General features: G+C 30.8%; 5 protein-coding genes and 1 long non-coding RNA gene across 6 annotated transcripts in view; 2 read left to right on the forward strand and 4 right to left on the reverse strand.

Annotated features, from left to right (window-relative positions):
• The window catches only part of LOC148230935 (uncharacterized), a 565,745-nt gene that overhangs the window by 462,598 nt on the left and 81,136 nt on the right, over positions 1-22,011 (forward strand). The window lies entirely within an intron of this gene.
• Positions 2,272-4,595, reverse strand: bys (Bystin). Its single transcript, XM_088196028.1, has 9 exons — positions 4,398-4,595; positions 4,217-4,334; positions 3,898-4,141; positions 3,267-3,423; positions 3,072-3,197; positions 2,933-2,998; positions 2,656-2,864; positions 2,442-2,592; positions 2,272-2,368 (listed from the first exon to the last, which is right to left on the reverse strand). Exons 1-9 carry the CDS (start codon positions 4,539-4,541, stop codon positions 2,291-2,293), a joined length of 1,293 nt encoding a protein of 430 aa, XP_088052154.1. The 5' UTR covers positions 4,542-4,595; the 3' UTR covers positions 2,272-2,290.
• LOC148230958 (uncharacterized) lies at positions 7,737-10,012 on the reverse strand. Its single transcript, XM_088194560.1, has 6 exons — positions 9,891-10,012; positions 9,628-9,813; positions 9,488-9,562; positions 8,652-8,762; positions 8,411-8,574; positions 7,737-8,345 (listed from the first exon to the last, which is right to left on the reverse strand). Exons 2-6 carry the CDS (start codon positions 9,791-9,793, stop codon positions 8,112-8,114), a joined length of 750 nt encoding a protein of 249 aa, XP_088050686.1. The 5' UTR covers positions 9,794-9,813; positions 9,891-10,012; the 3' UTR covers positions 7,737-8,111.
• LOC148230959 (exocyst complex component 2-like) lies at positions 10,061-12,065 on the forward strand. The gene is made up of 5 exons (XM_088194561.1): positions 10,061-10,257; positions 11,232-11,463; positions 11,522-11,709; positions 11,771-11,830; positions 11,902-12,065. The coding sequence occupies exons 1-5, from the start codon at positions 10,112-10,114 to the stop codon at positions 11,972-11,974; spliced, it is 699 nt and encodes a 232-aa protein (XP_088050687.1). The 5' UTR covers positions 10,061-10,111; the 3' UTR covers positions 11,975-12,065.
• Positions 11,976-14,038, reverse strand: LOC148230960 (uncharacterized). Its single transcript, XM_088194559.1, has 8 exons — positions 13,881-14,038; positions 13,663-13,810; positions 13,240-13,596; positions 13,001-13,167; positions 12,715-12,936; positions 12,457-12,636; positions 12,221-12,386; positions 11,976-12,157 (listed from the first exon to the last, which is right to left on the reverse strand). The coding sequence occupies exons 1-8, from the start codon at positions 13,988-13,990 to the stop codon at positions 12,098-12,100; spliced, it is 1,410 nt and encodes a 469-aa protein (XP_088050685.1). The 5' UTR covers positions 13,991-14,038; the 3' UTR covers positions 11,976-12,097.
• Cbp20 (cap binding protein 20) lies at positions 19,366-20,779 on the reverse strand. The gene is made up of 4 exons (XM_088195833.1): positions 20,635-20,779; positions 20,300-20,517; positions 19,776-19,878; positions 19,366-19,704 (listed from the first exon to the last, which is right to left on the reverse strand). Exons 1-4 carry the CDS (start codon positions 20,680-20,682, stop codon positions 19,606-19,608), a joined length of 468 nt encoding a protein of 155 aa, XP_088051959.1. The 5' UTR covers positions 20,683-20,779; the 3' UTR covers positions 19,366-19,605.

Raw genomic sequence — 22,011 nt, forward strand, 5'->3', positions numbered from 1 at the left:
CATAGTTTATGAGAAAATTGAATTAAATTATATCTATAATATATCAGAAAATATCTTCAATATATTTAAAGATTTAATTATATATGAACTTCCACAATTTTTGCTTATACAGTCAGAGATTCTGAAATCTCGGATTTTTCAAATTCCTGAGAATCGAAACAAATTTTCCTGGATTTAAGACTAAAAATTATACTGAACATGTCGTAAATTGGCTATAAATAAATAGTAAACATTAATATTGTAGTCTGAAACCTGTGTTCATAATTACACGTCGAAGACCGTAAAGCACAGAACATATTTGGCTGAAAGCAGAAGACAAACTGATATTTTCAATAAACAAAATTAATTTTTCTAAAAATCTTCCTTCCGACTCGTTCTAGAAGTAATAATCCCTTGGTACAATAAATCATCTGTTTCTTTCAGAATACTTTTCTTTATCATTGCCCACGTGACGAATCATCTTAAACTGTCAGCTTGCTACCTGTTTGTATACCAAGCGAGGATATGGGTTATTTGTGTATTTTCGACTATACCGATTTTATTAAAAATATTCAATGTACAAAATATATAAATTTTACAAGTCTCGATTTTCGGGTTAAAACAGCGAAAAATCCGAAAACTATTGGGTTGTCTCGACGCAATTCCTAATAGCCATAATTATATCATATATTATTTACCACTTGTTTATAAACATTAGATATTTCTCAGTTAAGGTTTTAAGCTGTATTTTATTACTACACCTTAATAATTTGGAAAACGAATAATAATAAAATGTAAGTATTGCGCCACTAGTATTATATGATGAAATATAAGATAAGTTTAATAATAACAACTAGGTAATTACAATACTTTCAATGAAAATGAATAAGGAGAATTGTGACTTCTAGAATCAATATTGGACTATTACAATAACCAATACAATAGAGTGAACGGTGCTTTCAAGTATGAATTTTATATGTATTGCAGTCCAAAGAATGTCATGCCCAATATAATTTTCATTTTCTGAAGCATTTTCAAGTTACTTAATGATAAAATTTTCAGTATTTTATTTCGTTTGTTACTCAGGGATACTTCTATTAATTTATAACAGTAAAAAGATTTGGTAATTCCTAACCATTTTATCTGAAATTGTTGAATTAATAAAATCCGTTAATCCTTCAATGGATTTTGGAAATAATTTTTTGAGTCTGTACCAACAGCTCGTCGAGTATCCGTCTATTGTCAAAGCCTAGACGCAGGAATTGTTATCTATGGTTCTTAATCTATAAAGTTTTGTTTTTAAATTTACGTACATATTTTCTTTAAATAAATTAAATAACTGTTTTGAACTATAGCTGACCGTGCTAATAAAGAAAATTTTATTAGCACGGTCAGCTAATAAAATTTTAAGAATCATTGGCTTTGTGTAAATTACAATAGTGAACAATTAACTAAATACTATTTACAAGGATAGAGCGAAACATTATTTCTTTTGTCATTGCTTTCAGGTAGTGGTACCAACATTTGTAACGGGTACAGGGTATACCCTAAATAAGCGATATATAAATAATAGAAAAGAAGCTAAATTGTTGTGAATAAATAAATTGGATCGCAGTAAATTTAATAAGAAAAAAGATTGGATTGCAAAGGGTTAATGAAATTTTGTTATTTTCAACTCACCGCTGGTTGTTTTCTATCTTATTTTGTCTAAATAAGACATACAATAAAGTTAATTTCATTCTAAGAAAAAGGAAGTTGTCAAATGATATGACGACGACCAACTCCATATTGGACAACTTTACAGGAGAAACAAAAAACTAAATAAGATAAATAAACTTGAAAATAAAACAATACCTCAATTTTCTTGATATGAAATTTTGATGTTTAATTGGAGATAGCAATTTTTGAGCTTGTGTATTTATATTAAAGGTACAAGATAACATTATTAGGTAATTTTTACCCAAAAGTGGAGTTAGCAAATTTATACTTTATACGTCTGATATTGATTCCACACATCATAAATTGTTGGTTAAAATTAACTAGTTAGTATATTACCATAGCATGTTAGACTACCTTCCATCGAACAACTTAATTAACAAAGCAAAAATTAAAGTATATGATCATTATTAATATGTAGTAGTAGAATCTTGAGTATACATTATATAATGTATGCTTCTAATTTATATTCTCAATGTGGTACTGTTTTTGACCCCTTGCATAAAATTATTAAGGGCAATGAGTTGATTGTGTGTAAAGTTAAACAATAAAAGGACATTTTAATATAACAAACAATGATTTTTATACTTTTTTATTATTCAAATGCCATGACTGCGTCATTTATTTTAATTTCAGAATCTCTGCATTTTGCACTTTGAAGCTCTCTTCTTATCTATAAATAATATTTTAAAAATAATCATTCATAGTTTTAATATACTATTTTATCAATTAAAATATAAACGAACCTCTGGTGTAATTGTCGGATGCGATTGTTTGCGAAGAAGTAGCAATAAAGCTTCGCGTTGCTCTAAAGATATATCGGCTTTGTACCGCTGCGCGAACGTTAACAAAGCCTGATGCCACAATACTGGTAATATCCTGTTATCCCTTTCGAACCTTTACAAAATATAAATTGATTAAAAATACTCTTAAATAACAATGAAATAAATTGAAATGTACCTCAAAAAGTGAAATACTGTCGCATCCACAACTCTATACGGCAAAGCGTATTTCTTATCGAGGAAAATGCGGATAATGATGGAATTAGCTCCAGTGTATGGCATTTCGGCTACTTTTAGTAAAGCGGCACAAGAATGTAGAATTGGAACTGAATTTCTAGCGAGCACCGATCCTATTATTATTGCTTCTCTCAATGTACAGTTTCCAGACTAAATAAATAAAACAATTATTAATTTTGCTCCACATAAAACTGGTTATTAAATATATTAATAATTACCTCCAATAGTGGCAGCAATATTCCTTTCATAAAAGCGCCCGGTTTATAGAGAGCTTTCCTTAAAGCCTGATAAGGAATAAAATATTACAATAAGAATTGATTAAAATGGTTTAGATATATTATGAAGTGAATATAGTACCTGGTAAAGATGAAAGTTGATCTTTTTATATTCGGCTATGTCGTCCCGCATACGAGGTAAGAGTACAAGATTATAAAATCTTTGTGCCATTTTTTCTTTCAGATTTGATGCAAATATCCGAGTGGCCTGGAAATATGTTTAATATAAGCATTGATATATATTTATTCGTCGATCTAGAATGATCAAAATATAGACCTGATACATTGAAGCTGCCGTCCAAGAAGTAGGTTCTGTTATGTGAAGCAACTGTTCCCAATTTCTTAAGTTAGGTATCATTTTGAAAGCCTTCGGTAGTTTTCCTGAGCGATATCTCTTTAGAACGTCTCGAACGCCTTCGTATAAAGCTCGCACTCTATATAATAATGAAAAAATTACATTGTAATATAATTTTCAATTTTTAATCATTGGTTACATCTTTGAAACATGAGTAAAAATAAAATATGTCATTATTTATGTCTTCGAGAAATACTGCAAATGTTGATAATGGAAATGGATCATTTTTGACAAAATTTTAAACCTCAAGGAATTTGTGACATGAAACAAACAGAACGGCTTTTGATATTATTTAATGCATTTATTCAGCTTTGAAGCGCAAAGTAGTGCAAGCGCGAAGACTATAGATCGATTATTCTCAATCTACTTATCAAACCAGATTTTATTTTTGATGCGTAAACTTTTTTTATAATATATTATAGAACCGATCTCTTGAGTTTTAGAAATTAGATTGCCAATGTGAAAGCAAATAATATATTTAGGACTAAACTAAGTTTTATCAGTCAACAACAAAACAAGATATAGGAAAACATCAACAAAAATGAATAATAACCTGGGATCTATTTCTTGTAATTGAACATCGCCAGTCTCGGATAATTGTGATCTTAGTTCCGTTTGCTTTTCGTTGATTTTATCCAAAATTATATCAGCGAGTGTGCGCGTTCTTTCCGGATTGCTCGCCATAAACATCTCGAGGGCTCTTTCATCTTCATCGTCAACTTCAATGTTTTCATAATAATTGTCATATTCCACATCGTTATCCTCCTCCTGTTCGACTTCTTCGTCACTATCGACATCTACGTAAACAACAATTAAATAAATAAATAATTAATATAAATCGTCATACTAATTTAAAAATAAAATTTACTAACCCGACGTTTGTAATCTTAAAATGCTTTCTTTCGGATCTAACTGACCCGGATCTTCAAGCTCTTGCTGTTGCTGTCTAGCGCTGGACAAGATCTTCTTCGATAAATCAGCGTCTATAAACTTTAACGACAATTTTGAAGTGTTTATGTGAAACGTCAACGTGCATAAAGCATGCGAACTAACCTCTGCGTGGTCTAGTTTGACAGTTCTATTCTTTTGTCTCGGGGCGCGAACATCGCTACCGGTGAGTTGTTCGGCGAGCGAAGGCCCTCGGGGCATAGGCCCCGCACCGCCTTTATTGCTTCGTCCGCGTTTAACTTTGCCCATCGTGGTTTGACTTTTAGTTTTAAAGTGTCGCCATTCGCGACATTTTTGGAAATTGATTGCCAGTGTGAAAAAAATAAAAAAATATTAATTGTGACAATTTAAATATTGTAACTAAAAAAAATTGTAATAATTTTTTTTAATTATTTATTAATCTAATTTTATTTTTAATATAAAAAAATACAATCATATTCAAAAGTAGAAATAGTAAGTAAAAAAATTACTTACTCTTAGTATTCTATAATACTATGCTGAAAACTTATTTCTTCTATAATACTATGCTGAAAACTTATTTCTTTTATCATGTCATAAGATACCTATAATATATAGGTCGTAAAATACTTAACAATTATTATATTTAGAGAAATTATACCAAACTGAACTTGGTGAAAATATACTTGCGCGCGCTTCAGAGCTTTATATTTACCTATTTACCCACAATATTATTTTTTAAATTGTTCCTTTTTTCTCTAAGCGGCGATGTATTTGCTTCGGAAGAATGTAAGAAACCTTGTTCACAATAAACTGCAACACAGCTACAATTTATTGAATCCTTATAGCAGTGACGGATAATACAAATTAGAGGTACTGCCTGAATGAAATATAAGCAAAAATTCTAATTATTCTTTATTTCTTAACCCTTAGACCGCCGACCGGTAAATTCTTAATTACTCGCTGTACGTTAAGCGTTTTTAGCAATATAATTTTTTGGCTACTTACTCTGTTTAACACATCATTACAGCCAAAATACTCAATTTTTATATTTTAAAATTATATATGTATGATTAACACGATTTAAACATTATAACTATATCAATAAACAAACATTTTTAGTCGTATTGTTGGAAATATAAAGTGAACAAAACTAAATCAATTGGTCGGTCCGCGTGTTGGCTCGCGTACACACACCTACACACACATGCACGCGCGCGGCACTATACAAGCGAACGACAAGCAGGGTCATGCTCACACTGAGACAATTTTAATATATAAATCTGCAACGCATTTTTTCTTTGTCTGACCTACATCCTGTTACAAAAATTTACAAATCGACAAGATTTCTTTGATGCATACAAAATCACATATATCGTACACAAAAATAACCCTAATAACCAAACCGTTTGTTTTTGATCAATGGTGTTTGCAATTGGTTGTTGTTGAAGGTTGTCATATTTCTTTATATATAAAAATAATAAATAATAAAACTTGATAGCAAGATACGATGTTACATTTAACTATATATAATTATATGTATAATTTATAATATATACATATTCTTCTTCTTCTTCCACGGCACTACAACCGGTGATCGGTTTTGGCCTTTCCACCTAATTTCTTGTAGGGCTTCTAGATATATCTTGAGTTTTAGTATTTCTTCCGCTATTGTTTGCATTTTTCCTGGTTGTAATATTGCACATTCCAGCTTCCAAAATTGAAGTCCAATCGTGTATCTAGATTTCAATCGTCTAGGTCATTATGAATCGGGGCGGATTTATTATTTCTTTGTGATTTTTTCATAACTATTTGGATTTATCCACGTTGGTTGGTTTGCTCCATAATAGAAACCCTCCTCCTTTATCCGGGCTTGGGACCGGCAAGAGTGCAACATATCTACACTCCAGGCGGAATATGTAACACATATTACACACACACACACACATATATACAATAAATAATAAACTTTTCGACCATCGTGACGCATTGGGGTAACCTGTTAGGTCACGATGGTATTAATTTAATGTAAATCAATAAACACATTACAAATAAATTATAAAATAATAGAACAAGTAAAATAAAATGATTCTACGACAAGGAATCGTTTTTGTTATTATTATTATTATTTAATATTTACTAAGAGTTAATATTGATATTTTATTTTTTATATCTTATTTATATTTATTAATAAGTATTTAATAGTAATTATTATTATTATTATTTAATTATTACAAACAATAAAAACCAATCACAAAAACAGTTGACAATATTAAAACAGTCGAAATAACGTATAAATATATTCACAAGTATTTACAAATCACAATCATCATTGAAATATTGATGACATAATTTAATTTCGATTCATAAATTAAAGTATAAAAAAACGAATTTCCGCGATGCGTTTGCGCTAACCCTAAAAGTGGCCTAAAGAGCACGATCGAAACCGCGCGCGAAATACAAATGACTAAAATTAAGGCGTGACTTTATAATTATATATACCACTGTTTCATCGCAAATTCTATAAATAAAATCACTGAAATCGTTTACTAGGAACTCAAACTGATTTTTAAAACATATATTGCCAACTTTTACCTTTCCGTTTCTTTAAAAAACGAAGGTTTTAACGAGCGCATCATATCATGCGCTTGGCGTTAGACAGTAGATTTACTTGCGCATGATATTATGCGCTTGGCGTTGAAAGGATTAATGATTCGTCAATTTTTGATATATTATTCCAAAATTCCTCACAAGAATCGGAAAAATTGTATTTAATTTGTAATATTGCTTTCAAAGTTTCTAACACCAACTGCCTTTTTTATGCCATACAAATTTTATTTTGTTGTGAAAAAATGCGTTCCGTTGAACCATTTGTACCTGACAAGCATAGTGCAATTTCTATCACTTTCTTAATATTTTAAATGGTATATTGTTCTTTTTAAAGTGATATTTTGTCAGTTAGTATCGTTGCTCATTCCGCTAGTTTATTTTAATGGTATCAGCACATTTTTTACATAAGATATTTCATCAGAGTTCTTTCTTCTTTGTCAGCATCAATTTTATTTGGCCACCACTTTTTACAGGATATCAAATTATTGTTAAAGACATCAAGGAGGTATTGTCATTTCAATCAGCCAACTTTGCATGGATTGTAATGGAAATCGCTCTTAAAAACATTGGATTTTGGTAGCTAAAAAAGATGAGGTATTTGAAGAATGTTGTGTTGAATAAATAATAAAAAAACATTAGAGCTTAATGTTTCACGAATAATTTGCTAGTTATAATTAAAGTTTTATTATCCAAATACTAAAAATATATTTAATATTAAATATGAAAAGTTTAAAATCACTGGTTACAATTTTTCAGGTAAGTTCAACTTGCAAAACGATTCAGTAAACAATTTAATATATTATAATACAATAACTTTAAAATGTTAATATATATATATATATTACATTGGTAGGTGTTATAAAAAATAGTCAACTATGCTGTTAAAATGTATAATAAACATACATAATATGACGAAAATCATTTAATTTTCTTTTATGTATAAAACGTTTAACAAATAACAATTACATATTAATTAATATGGAAAATATATTTATAAATCTTATTTTGGTATTAACTGGTATTTATAAAGTACGAAATAAATTATTAGAATGGTTAATTTTTATTTTAAATACATACTCGTTAAGTGTCATTGTTATCGAGTCGTTATTGCACTGCAAAATGTTATGATGCAATTATTTAAAAAATATTAATTATCTCCCAGCGTGGATGACACAATTTGCCACCATTCTTCATTTGATCGCGTCCGATATCTTCACAAATATAAAATACTGAAAGTAGACATTTTCATGTTCAGTCTTCCCATTCGTCTCCGTCGCTGGCTGTATCATCGTCGTCGCTGTTTGACAAATCTGAATGTATCGCTTTCGATCGTTCTTCGAGAGCTCTCGCTAGCGCTCCTGCCAATCCATTTTGAGTGGTCGATTTACGATCGCTTTCGTTCGAATTAACAGCAACCGATCGCAGCTCAATTCCTTGTCGTATTTCACTAAGAAGATTGCCACGCTTCTGATCAACCTCCACATGCTTGAATATTAAAATGATTGTATTAATTAAAGTGTATATGTATTATATTGCAATTTTATATTTACCTTAAGCGCTTTTCCGCCTCTGATGCTTTCCATTAACGCAGTGTGCGTATCAGGCCCTTGCGGAGCCATCGGTGGTGCAGGAGGTCCCGTTGGTAACACTAATGGTGGCGGAGCCGGTGGAGGAGGCGGTCCCGGCGGTGGCGGAGGAGGAGCTTGCGCATCCACTGAATAATGTAATAAATAAATTGAAATATGAATCACGTACATCGTAAATGTACATATTAATTGAAAACATATTTACCTTGCGGTGGTGGAGGAAGTTGTCGTTGAGGAGGCGGAGGCGGCGGTGGAGGCGCTCTAGAAGGTGGCGGAGGAGCGTGTCGAGAACCGTTTACTTCTTTTATAACAGGAGCTGTTTACAAATACGTACATTTAATATAGTATACTTAAAACACCCATAATATTCGATAAGATAAGGTTAGTTTGACAATTAGCAGGACAGAAAGAAAAATCTCAGATCGCCATACAAGACTATGGGTTATTACAATAGCCTTTGTACAGTACAGCCAGCACTGAGGAATGCGTTTTTATCCAATTAGGAACAACAACAATAATATGTTTGCCACTGGAATCAAAAAATAATCAAGGAAGCAAAAATCAATTCATAAATTCAGTGTTCAAAGACAGATTTACAGGGAGAACAAAAACAATACATTGTCCCTCTGAGAGTACAAGACGAATACTTATAGTTGTGAGCTCGGTAGCCCAGAGTTGTTAACCTACGAACTGAGTACCGTTACGTCAACACCAACGGGCAACTTCTGATTTACAGTATTTGACGTTAGAAAGGCAGTTATGCATGTCTGGGTACTTTTACGATGTATCTAATTTAAAATTCTTGTTGAGGTCCAACTGTGCAGTTAATCCGAATAATGGTTTAATTATTGTGTAATAAATTTTATGTACAAGGCTTAAAGCTTCATAGACAAAAAAATAATACAGCATAAAAGAGTTGTTGATTTCGATTTATGATATTGTTTTCAATAAAAACTTTTTGCATCAAGACAAATTCCGTCTTCAATTTAATGTGGTATTCTACGCAAGTTTTACTTTTATACTTTTATAATATAAATGTACCTGGGGGAATAGGCGGTGTAGTATTTCGCAGCGGAACAGGAGGTGGCATTTGCCGTGGAAATCCAGCTTGATTATCTATACATAAAAAAAATTAAATTTTAATATTACAAAAAGTAATAATAGTAATAAAATTAATATACTTTTTGCATTATTAGCCAGTTTGGCAATGGTCTCCTCTCCCACTAAAGCCTTTTTCACAGCGTCAGCTCCACCGTGCGTGATGATGAAATCATAAATAAAATCTCTGGTCTCCTTATCCTCCAACTGACTGTCCGACACACCGGCACGATAAAAGAAGTCTTTCATATCCTTCTCGGGAAGATTTTCTACGTCAAAACCTAAATAGATAATTTAAAAGTAATCATTGGCAATGACAATATTAAGATGGATAAAAATGTACTACCTTTATTGGCATCCCATCCGACGTGTGACACGTGTTTAAAGTCGTGCGGCAAACCGATATCAGCTTTTGTGAGTTTGCGAGATTTATTTCGCTTCGCCGCCGCTGACGATTTATAACCTAAATTATTTAAAAGTATTAACTCTAAAAAATTAAATGTAAATAAATACAATAATATATAAAATTATTATCCCTTATCTGTTGTTTTGGGATCGCCAAACCTGATGGTTTTTAATAGCCGATTGTCGGACGATACGCACGATGGACTTCCTGTTTCACCTCCTTGGCAGTATTGCTTGTTAATCACACTTTCGAATTGCCGTTACACTTCTGATTGTGTGCTACCGAGGGTTTTAATGTTTTTTGAAAAGTAAGCTATTTATATATGTATATAAAAATAAGTTTTAGGTAGTTTTTTTATGTTAAATGGTTACTTATATTTTGACTGAATATGTTGATATTGAAATGACTTTGTAAAAATTGAATATGAAATATTATTAAAAATAACATTATATATAATCAGGAATGTCATTTCAGATTTTCCAGGAGGGGCAAAATTTACTCAATGGTTGTTTTTTTTAAATTTCCATTTCATTAAATGACATGCATTTTTCTGGCCAAATTCAAGGAGATCCCTGCTTAGAATTCACTTCAAAAGCAATAAAATCGTGCCATTTCCGTTGCGGTGGAAACACTCTGTTATGTAGCGTTCATATAAAAAAAACAACTAATTGATTAAGATATTATTAGGAAATATTTATATACTATTTTTTAAATAATTATTTTTCAACATTATTTGCATTGAATCAAGAGCACGGTTTTCATCCCATACAATATGTTTACCAATTCCTCGATATGGGGGTTAAAGTGGGTACCATATTTATGAAATTTGAAAAAGCAAAAAATCTCAAACCTCTAATTTTCCTATAACCTTATTTGGTTTTTCAGAATTTATTCATGTGATCAAAGTCAGTTCGTAACCTATGGCTGTCGATAATTCAAACACTAATGCATTGTGATTCAGTCATTATTATACATAATATTAATGTGTATTGTTTTATTTTCAGTGCAGGGAGCGTTAGCATAAAGCTGTTATGCCCTGCTCGTGTATTCAAATAAATATTAATTTAGTTGCTTTACCTTTGTGGCAGAAATCTTAATGCGATATTGATATTCCGATTGATTGATTGATCTTCCATGGCTTTGCATTGCAATATCTTTTTGAAAAACAATAAGTCAATTTCTAATACATATTTATTTTAAAGAACGATTTGACTATTTCAATTATAGCATTAAACTAAAATTGAAAGTAAAGATGTTTTAGATAAAATTTATATTTTTCAGGAATGGATATAACAAACCAATATTACCCGTTGAAACCGCCAAGGTGTCATTGAGGACCCTAGATAAGGCAATAATGGAAGCTTATTTAGAGCAAAAGAGCGATCCGTTGGTAGGTACAATAGAGCCATCTATGTACGTCGGTAAATTTGAGTGGAACACCAAAATAAAACCGAGCGATGTGCGGCCGTATATGAAAGAATGCATCAATAACTTGATAGCTGTACACGCTGAGGTAAAACAAAAAATTTTGACAACTTGTACTTGCATTTGTAAAATTGTGCGATTTATAGATTCACAGCATATCGCCGAGTCTCGTTAAGGCCGTCTTGACTCAAATAGTCGAAACTGTAGCTGAGGAAATCGTGCGTTTGATGTCCGGCTGTAATGGTAAATTTTCACCATATGGCGCTATCCAAGCTCACGTAGACGTCGAAGTATTAAAAGAAGCCGTTTCCACATTCATGACGCCAAGAGTGAAGTAAGCTAGGTTTAATAAAAGTAACATATACAATAATATAAAAATGTTCATATGATTTTAGAACTCTTTTTGATGAAGCCTTTGATTGCATTCCTGAACTTAAAAGTAAAGAAGATAAGGTGTAAGTGTTAAATAGCACAATTTGTATATATGTATTATACATTGAATACGTTTAAAAATATATATTTACAGTTTAAAAGAAGATATAGTAAGAGAATTCCAGCGACGCACATCCTTGCAGTTAATCTGTTTGAAACACGTTTAGATTCTATTATCAATATATATTTATTTGTAACCTATATGCTATCTACTACAACATGATTTATAAGAAATACATTAATACGATTAATTGAAAAGTTGTTTTATTAATAATATTTAAAGTGTAATTTCAAAACTTTGATGATAATTTATTGATAATTCTTTCAATCTTGGATACGTATTCATCGATCTGAAAGTATAATTTATTATTAATAAACTCATTTGAGAAGTATCAAATTATTTATATTTTTACCATATTGTCATATTGAGATGGTATTTCTTCAGTATATGATTTCATTATTTTTTTATACTGCTCATAATATTTAACATTAGCCGCTTGCAAATCGTCTATTTTGTTTTGATATTCTGTCGAAGTTGTTTTGCATTTATTGTATTCTTTTGTTAGCATTTCTTCTTCCCTACATAATAATATGATATTTATAATATACACATAAAATAATGTAAGCAAAATAAAAATAAAAATCATACTTGGTCAATTTTGCTAGTTCATTCTCAGCAGAATTTTTTATTTTCTTTATCTCCTCGGACAGTTGCTCGTCCATTTGTTGCAATTCCGCAACTTTCTTTTCTAAATTAACAGCGGTTTTCTGATAACTGCACAGTTCTCTTTCCTCGCTGTGCGTAGACATGCTCACACTTTTAATTTCCCTATAATAATATTGTTATTATCAATTGGATATTGATATCTACCCCCATGTCAACTTGAAACAATACAAAGACATATACCTAATTTTGTGATAAACTCCATCTAAGACGTCAAACATGGTATCGCACTCAGACATACATACTATATTCTTTTCTAGCGTATTAATGCTGGTTTCTTTGGTCAAAATCGTATTATGTTTGTCGTCGATCTCTTGTTGCTGTTCTTGTTCTAACTTCAATAATAATCTCTTTTGACTGTTCATTTCTTCTATCTCGCCATCCGTCACTATCAGTGATCTTAGTCTGTCGAAATAATACAATTAACAAATTAAACTTTCATAAATATTATCTAACAAGATAATCAAACCTTTTTATTTCTTCAATCATTCTGTCATGATTTTTCAGTTCTTTCTCTATATCGGCTTCAATGTTTTCGTTTTCCGTTTTGATGAAGTCAAGTTCGCTATTTAGTTCGTTGACTTCTTTCTCACGTTCTAAGTTGTGCTCTTTATACTTGGTAATATCGTTATTCATCTGAAATTGAATTGGTTAGCTTTTGTTAAGCTTTATAGTGTACATATGTATATATATATATAAAGTCTAAACCTTTTTAATTTCCTGCTCCGATTTAATGATTTCCAACTGTAGATCGTCTATTTCGATTTTATATTTGTCTTTCTCCATGATCATTTTGTTCATCTGTTGCGCTTTTTCCTCTGTATCTTCTTCCTTCTCCACTATACCGGCTCTGCGCTCTTGAACGAACAGAATGAAATTATTGAATAGACAAAACACAATCTCCACCATTGATTTTGTGGGATTTATTAAATCGGCCAAAGTGGTGTTTTCGTTTTTCTCGTAAATCTCCAGCCTTAGATAGTTTATCGCCTCGGCCAAATTGAGCAAAGGCAATAAATCGTAAAATGCCTCCAAATTCTCTTGATGGCTCACGATTGGCTTGAACTGTAATATGATATTATTTAAATAATTACTTATCTTATCGACAAGTTAAATATACTGAGATATTACCTTTATTAACGATTCCGTTTGAACATCCATCGATTCGAAAAGTTTTAGCATCACTTCGATGAAAAACGTGGGTTTCGGTTTCAGAAAATCATCATTAGTGATTTGATAATTCAGCATTAAAGAGTTCCAATCTAAGCTATCCATGTTTCTAAATAAAGTATAATTATAGTAATTGATCTATAAATACGCATTAATATTAACAAACTATGTATATTTACATTTTAGAACGTGAAATTGACTTATGAGCCGAATTCGATGAGCGACCGTTGGGCAATGCAATCTCAGTATTGCCAGTGTCGATATATATAAATACCTCAGTATGCGTCATATTTATACGTGGCGCTAAAATAAGCTTTTATAAATGACATCCTCTTTTCTAATAAAAATAAATCTATTTTTCTTCAATAGTCAAGAAAAAATACAAAATAACAAAACTACATTGTTGCAATGATATGCCATAATGACCATGTAAAAAAATTTACGTATGAGTAAATTAAAGTAAATTAAAAATATTACTGAATATTAATTATTTTTCATAATTTTTTTTTATAATATTAAAATATCAACTGTTAATAGAAATACTCTAAATATCATACAAATTTAAAAAAATATTTTATCGCTTTTTTAATTTTGCGTTATATTTATTTTAAATATAATTTTAAAAAAGATAATTTTAAGTACATAACTGAGGTAATTACATTACTTTAAAATTATTTAGTTGGTACTATTTCCATATATGATGGCTAGATTCGGGGAAAACAATATAAGAAAAATTACACTTTTCAATTATTAGAAGTTTTTCATGAGCTGCTAGATGGTTTTATCTACCGAAAGATTATGTGTGCTTCTTAGGGCCTGTAGGTGGGGGATGCGTGCCGACTCAGATGTCGGAATTTCGAGATTTTTTCTGAGGCCCCGCGCATAGAGGTTTAAGTTTCTTGGCGGAACTTTTAGGCCATACCTTCTCAATAAGTAAGCAGTAAGCATCTTTTAATCTATTTCTAAAATAATAATAAAAAATACTAAGAAACATACAGAAGCAATTAACTTACTTGTTAATTATATTGGCACCATGCTCAGAAACCAGATTGCTATGTGCATCTTACTGGATTTTGGCTTTAACGTTTGCAAAAGTGGCGTTTTGCTACATAGTAATTAAAAAAATTCAAAACTTAGTTTTTTATCGCCGTGCGCGTGTTTAGTCCCTAAAAATTCTATCAAATTTAATATATCAACAAATATAATTATAAGAATAATTTAAATACTTTTCTGAACTATGAACTTTTCTTAACCCTTAGACCGCCGACCGGTAAATTCTTAATTACTCGCTGTACGCCATGCGTTTTTAGCGATATAATTTTTTTGCTACTTACTCTGTTTAACACATCATTACAGCCAAAATACTCAATTTTTATATTTTAAAATTATATATGTATGATTAACATGATTTAAACATTCTAATTATATCAATAAACAAACATTTTTAGTCGTATTGTTGGAAATATAAAGTGAAGAAAACTAAATCAATTGGTCGGTCCGCGTGTTGGCTCGCGTGGACACACTTACACACACATGCACGCGCGCGGCACTATACAAGCGAACGACAAACAGGGTCATGCTCACACTGAGACAATTTTAATATATAAATCTGCAACGCATTTTTTCTTCGTCTGACCTACATCCTGTTATAAAAATTTACAAATCGACAACATTTCTTTGATGCATACAAAATCACATATATCGTACACAAAAATAACCCTAATAACCAAACCGTTTGTTTTTGATCAATGGTGTTTGCAATTGATTGTTGTTGAAGGTTGTCATATTTCGTTATATATAAAAATAATAAATAATAAAACTTGATAGCAAGATACGATGTTACAACTATATATTATTATATGTATAATTTATAATATATACATATTCTTCTTCTTCTTCCACGGCGCTACAACCGGTGATCGGTTTTGGCCTTTCCACCTAATTTCTTGTAGGGCTTCTAGATATATCTTGAGTTTTAGTATTTCTTCCGCTATTGTTTGCATTTTTCCTGGTTGTAATATTGCACATTCCAGCTTCCAAAATTGAAGTCCATTCGTTTATCTAGATTTCGATCGTCTAGGTCAGTGGTCGGCAAACTTATTAGCCAAAGAGCCAAATATGTACATTACAACGATTAAAAAAAATTGAGAGCCAAATCTATTTATTAATTTAGCAAACCTTTATTATAATTTTCCAAATCAACACAAAGACGTTCGAATTTAGAGCTCCATATTTCCTTGTTTTTTAAATCTGGTGCGAATGCCCGTGGATATTTGTGCCAGAGCCGCACTTAAGGGGCCAAAGAGTCGCATGCGGCTCCGGAGCCGCACTTTGCCGACCTCTGGTCTTGGTCATTATGAATCGGGGCGGATTTATTATTTCTTTGTGATTTTTTCATAACTATTTGAATTTATCCACGTTGGTTGGTTTGCTTCATGATAGAAACCCTCCTCCTTTATCCGGGCTTGGGAACGGCAAGAGTGCAACATATCTACACTCCAGGCGGAACATGTAATATATATTACACACATAGACATATATATACAATAAATAATAAACTTTTCGACCATCGTGACGCATTGGGGTAACCTGTTAGGTCACGATGGTATTAATTTAATGTAAATAAATAAACATATTACAAATAAATTATAAAATAATAGAACAAGTAAAATAAAATGATTCTACGACAAGGAATCGTTTTTGTTATTATTATTATTATTTAATATTTACTAAGAGTTATTATTGATATTTTATTAATTATATCTTATTTATATTTATTAATAAGTATTTAATAGTAATTATTATTATTATTATTATTTAAAAATTACAAACAATAAAAACCAATCACAAAAACAGTTGACAATATTAAAACAGTCGAAATAACGTATAAATATATTCACAAGTATTTACAAATCACAATCATCATTGAAATATTGATGACATAATTTAATTTCGATTCATAAATTAAAGTATAAAAAAACGAATTTCCGCGATGCGTTTGCGCTAACCCTAAAAGTGGCCTAAAGAGCACGATCGAAACCGCGCGCGAAATACAAACGACTAAAATTAAGGCGTGACTTTATAATTATATATACCACTGTTTCATCGCAAATTCTATAAATAAAATCACTGAAATCGTTTACTAGGAACTCAAACTGCTTTTTAAAACATATATTGCCAACTTTTACCTTTCCGTTTCTTTAAAAAACGAAGGTTTTAACGAGCGCATCATATCATGCGCTTGGCGTTAGACAGTAGATTTAGTTGCGCATCATATCATGCGCTTGGCGTTGAAAGGATTAATATTCTGTGCTGCGGTGCGCGTGTCCTTCCCTATGTTCCCGCGCTCCGTCCACGTGCGTCCCTCCTGCACCCAGTGTTGCTACTACCCTTGTTCCCCTGCATCGGGGCTGCCATCACACCACATATTCACATTTATAAAATATTTCTGAATGAAACCAAAAAATCCATCTCTATACCTTTTCATAATACTTGTTTATTTAAGATAATGCAGTACCCCTGTCCCCTGTACCTACAAATGAACTAACAACAAGGTTACCAGATTTTGACAAGACAATAAAGTTTCAACGCCGTACCTCAGGGCTCATGGGTTTGCTTTAGTTTTACTTTAAATACAGTTTAAATCCCTAAAAAGTAACCGATTTATGTGAGTATTAGGTAGTGACTTATTATCTTTGAATATCGCGATCTTACTTTTTAACGAGTATCTGACATTTTGAAGAGAGTACTTCTCTTTATCTTCGGAGAAGTACTGATTCTATATAGATACCTATGTATTATGCTTTTATAAATAATAAAATAACAATGTAAATTATTTGTTTTTTTTATTATTTAGAAGAGACCTCTTTCACTAAGCTAAACTCAAGGCACCAGCTTGGCTTATTTCAGTCATTTCATGGTTTACATAAACAGAAATTTAGTCACTGAAATTCCTTATAGTATAACTCAACCCAACATATTAACCCGCCGTTGGTCGCACGGCGGCGCAGCGCTCACCCTATCGGTTTTTTTGATGCCGTTTTTTTTGTAGGAAACATATTAACTTGCGGGTCCCTCTACTTTTCAAGAATTATGTTTTCTTTAATATTGCAGGCTCAAACACGTGTTTACTAATTTGTTATACATTTGGTTTTGCGTATTAGTTGTGTTTATATCAAGGATCGAGAGAGAACGTTATTTACGCGGGTTAGATTCATGCTGGAAATTTTATTTTTTGGTAGTTTCTTTTTATTATTATTTACTTTTTTGTTGTTATTATTATGTTTTTAATTTATTTTATAAATATATTTTATTTAACTCTTTTGATACATAGTATAAAAAAACTATTTTGATTTTTTTTTTCGATTCCTTAGATAATTAAAAAAAATTGAACAAATTTATCGCAAAGTTTGCAAATAAAAATATTGCAGTATTTAGGAGAGAAACCTGACACTACGATAATTCATCACCCAAAACCAAGTGAATAGAATCGTCCAAAATGTAATTTTTGCCCTAAGAAAAAAATCGCAAAATCACCATCAAATGCCACATGTGCTATAACCCAATATGCAAAGAACGTTCATCGGCATTATGTCCAGATTGCATAACTAAGTATTCAAGTAATCAAAATCAAAAATAATATGTATTTTTTTATGTTATTTTTAAAGTTTTAAGCATATATCTAAAAAAATTATATTTTACTTTTAAAATATTTATTATTTTATTTTTCTTCTTTCGTTATGTAAATAAAAGTTTTAAAGAATTTATTTATTTTATATATACAACACTAAAATAAACCAAAAATAAACCAAAAATAATAAATATTCGATATTTAAACTTAAAAACATAAAGAACTGAGAGGCGGCTATTCGCTCAGGCGCGACCAACGGCGTATGCAACACTCGCGCGACCAACGGCGGGTTAAAGAAAGCAATTGTATTCAAATAGACAGGTGGTAGCGGTCAAAGATCATAATTATACACGAGAGCAAAAACTAAACAATAACTTAATTATATCATATTGGTTTAACTTGAAAAAGTAGATTAAAATCTTAAATCGACTCATCTAGTATATAGATTTTCCTTGATAGTAGCAACTGTTTTAGTGACTTTTAATATAAAATTTTGCTAATTTGTACGGGTTGATTTTTTTAACTTGTTACTTTTATCCTTTGTTTTTAAAAATTCCTCATTCATTGATTATTTTCCTATACATTATTATAATTAAATTCGTTCAAAAATTGTTTCAGCCATTATCATACTAACAGGGTAAGAAGTTCACAAATTAATTTACTTTTTCGAGCATCGTGACATCAAAAGCGATCTTTGTTAGCATTTGTTTTACATAATGACGAACGATATATCGTCATTTAGCATTAATAGTTAAAACTGTAGAATGGATAGATTTTATAATCAATAATTAAATATTGATAGCATACCGAAATTATTTACTTATTTGTAACAAATGTTTGTAATAATTAAGTTTCGCCTTTCAAAATAGAAATTATTCCATAGGTATATACACATAATATCTATACACAAGTATTTCTTAACGTGTAGTTTCTAAGTAACTTTCCGCTTAAAAACTATTTAAATAATTAATATCATAATCATTACGACGAATGTAAAATATGATTTATTTTATATTCAATTAAATGAAAGAAAATTAAAAATGTATGAATAAATTTATTTACATTATGTATACTAGCACTTCTTTGAAAATCTTTTAAATGAAAAAACCAAGATGTAAGTATATAAAAAATTAAGATAACTCAGAAAAAGAAATTCTGTTGATGCAACACTTTTATAACATACCAAACATTTGGAATTTTTATTATATTTACTTATATAGTATAAATTAACTTAATTCACATGTGTTAAACGTTAAGAATGTTCATTGTACTGTTCAACGATGATCTATAGTGTTTGGGACTACTTTTTGTGCTATTATTTTGCCGTATCCCCCTCTTCCGCCATCGTAATCCATCCGGTATTCATCTCTGACCTATAGTGGCAAATGAAAAAGTTTTAAAATATATATAGATTTACAATGGAGATACTTGACTTAAGTTTTACCTGTCCGCCGCTCTTTCCCCGCCCGTATTGTCGTCCTTCGATGAATCCAGCGTCCCAATCGGTACGAACAATCCTATCGTCGAGTCTTGTCGTATTAATGTATCTGAAAAATAACATGTTTATAGCAATAAAAAAAAATACTATTTACATGTACATATATAGTTATTTTTATGATTTTTTTATTATTATAATAACTTATAAATAATCTTTTCTAATCATGCTACCAGAAGGCACTAGATTATTACTGTTGAACTGGCGGAAAAATAAGCATTGTGTAGCCACAATAATATATATTGCCTTTCTTCTTTTACTACATACATAAATGTTAGTAATTTTATAACAATGTTCTATTTATTGTATTAACCACTAGCATACAGAAGGTTGACAACATATGGACAATGAAAGTGCAGTTAGTAGACATTAGTCGTTAATATAACCAGTTGTTACTCCAGCATAACAAACAATAAATGAATCGTTAAAAATTAATTTGTACAACTGTTCATGTAGTGTGAAAAGAAACAAACCTCATGCAGTTTTCGGCGTCGGCTCTTGAGTAATATTCGACAAAGCAGAAACCGCAAGGTGTTTTCTTGTATTTATCTAATCCCATTATAACTCTTCTGATATCGCCGCATCTGGAAAATAGCTCGTAAATCTGCTCCTCGGTAGTAAAAAACGACAGGTTTCCTACGTACAGCGTAGACGTTTGTTTCAATTGGCGTTCTTGTTCGCTTCGAGAGCCCTAAAACGATTGACACAGATATGTATAGAACGCCTTTTGAGGTTAGGTGACTGTTAGTAAACTAAATATGTCGCCGATTGAACAACTGTATAAAACAATTCGCCACTAAAAAATTACCTTGTAATGCTGATCTCTATATGAACTAATTTCTGTTGAGGCACTCATTATGTATCCGAAAAGAAAATTCGCAGATGACGCTGACAGCGAAAGCCGCAGCCGCCGAAAGTCGGCAGTGCCGAGGAATGTCGCGCTATGGCCAAATCTGCCAACGCGATTTTTTTTATTATTTCTACAGATATTTCCTCTTTTTAAATATTTACAATTATTTAATTCATAAAATAAAATTATTAATTAAAGCATTGACAGTTGCTTATTTATTTATAATTAAATCCAAAATGAAAGAAGTAAACTTTTCTTTTTTTAATAAAAAATGACAACAAATTAAATGATCATAATTAAAATCAATTTTAGATCAGAATAATCAAATTTCATTCCGAATTTTATTATCAGATTAGTTATATTTATATTATTCAGAGACAGAATAAATGTAAAATAGCTAGAATAAAAATACCATATAGCCAGAATAAAAATATAAAACGATCAAAATTAAAATAAAGGACGACGATGTGAATAAAAAACAATATTATAATATTTATAAATATGAATGTGCAATAAATTATTTATTTTTGAAATACTTTATAAAATATCTTTCCCAGAAATTGAACACTAAAACTGTCGGATATCTTGGGTGCAAGCAAGCGTTAGTCAGAACTTGAACACCTGTGAATAACTCAACAAATCTATTTAATTGTATGAAGGATGCGAAGGCATTCAGAGCGACGAACGAAGCAGGAATAGCGACAGAGCGGCGACAGAGAGCACGCTTGCCTTGTTTTGTTGACATTTGCCAATGTTCCAAGCCTAATCAAACAGTTTGACTCTAAAACACCTTGATAATGATAATGACAACAAACTGCAAACATGCGAATAACAGATCGACCAGTTGTGTTAATTAATAACATTATTGCTAACTATAAAAAAATATTTTTCCCATTTGTCAAAAGAATTTTTACTATGTGTTATAAATTCTAACCAATACAATTTAAATTCTAAGCATATGTAATATAAAATCAGATTACAACCGTATTAAAATTCCGACCCTAAAAATACGAGCCATAAAATATTTTCTTAAAAAAATATGTTCAAAGTAGGCTCTGTAAGCTCAAAATAAAGGTTCTTAGCTCATAACATAAAATTTAAAAAAATGTTATATAAAGTCTTACTGCAGTGAAAAATTAGTATTACATTTATCTTTAAAAATAAGACTGGCTGTCGATGCCATTTTTATTCAAATAAAATGGTAACGAAATAAATCACAACATTTTGTAGTCACATCTCTAATCAATTCAATCAAAGAACACATTTATAATATAACTCCGTTAAGCTAATTTTGTGTCTCATCCCCCCCCCCCCTCTTTTATATAAATTTCTTAG

This window comes from Plectrocnemia conspersa, unplaced genomic scaffold (assembly GCF_051122295.1).
Source record: "Plectrocnemia conspersa isolate PC_06_02 unplaced genomic scaffold, ASM5112229v1 ptg000010l, whole genome shotgun sequence".
Taxonomy (NCBI): Eukaryota; Metazoa; Arthropoda; class Insecta; order Trichoptera; family Polycentropodidae; genus Plectrocnemia; species Plectrocnemia conspersa.

Coding starts and splice junctions, on each gene's coding strand:
- bys (XM_088196028.1), bottom strand. CDS start 4,541: ATGGGCAAAGTTAAACGCGGACGAAGCAATAAAGGCGGTGCGGGGCCT. Junction 3,198..3,266: donor CGGCAGCTTCAATGTATCAG/GTCTATATTTTG, acceptor ACATATTTCCAG/GCCACTCGGATATTTGCATC. Junction 2,369..2,441: donor ATCCGACAATTACACCAGAG/GTTCGTTTATAT, acceptor TATTATTTATAG/ATAAGAAGAGAGCTTCAAAG.
- LOC148230958 (XM_088194560.1), bottom strand. CDS start 9,793: ATGAAAGACTTCTTTTATCGTGCCGGTGTGTCGGACAGTCAGTTGGAG. Junction 8,763..9,487: donor TACACCGCCTATTCCCCCAG/GTACATTTATAT, acceptor ATTTGTAAACAG/CTCCTGTTATAAAAGAAGTA. Junction 8,346..8,410: donor GAGGCGGAAAAGCGCTTAAG/GTAAATATAAAA, acceptor TTAATATTCAAG/CATGTGGAGGTTGATCAGAA.
- LOC148230959 (XM_088194561.1), top strand. CDS start 10,112: ATGGTTTTTAATAGCCGATTGTCGGACGATACGCACGATGGACTTCCT. Junction 11,464..11,521: donor TGATAGCTGTACACGCTGAG/GTAAAACAAAAA, acceptor TGCGATTTATAG/ATTCACAGCATATCGCCGAG. Junction 11,831..11,901: donor AAAAGTAAAGAAGATAAGGT/GTAAGTGTTAAA, acceptor ATATATTTACAG/TTTAAAAGAAGATATAGTAA.
- LOC148230960 (XM_088194559.1), bottom strand. CDS start 13,990: ATGACGCATACTGAGGTATTTATATATATCGACACTGGCAATACTGAG. Junction 13,597..13,662: donor AAACGGAATCGTTAATAAAG/GTAATATCTCAG, acceptor ATCATATTACAG/TTCAAGCCAATCGTGAGCCA. Junction 12,158..12,220: donor CATCTCAATATGACAATATG/GTAAAAATATAA, acceptor TTATACTTTCAG/ATCGATGAATACGTATCCAA.
- Cbp20 (XM_088195833.1), bottom strand. CDS start 20,682: ATGAGTGCCTCAACAGAAATTAGTTCATATAGAGATCAGCATTACAAG. Junction 20,518..20,634: donor ATAGAGATCAGCATTACAAG/GTAATTTTTTAG, acceptor CAATCGTTTTAG/GGCTCTCGAAGCGAACAAGA. Junction 19,879..20,299: donor GACGCCGAAAACTGCATGAG/GTTTGTTTCTTT, acceptor GTTATTTTTCAG/ATACATTAATACGACAAGAC.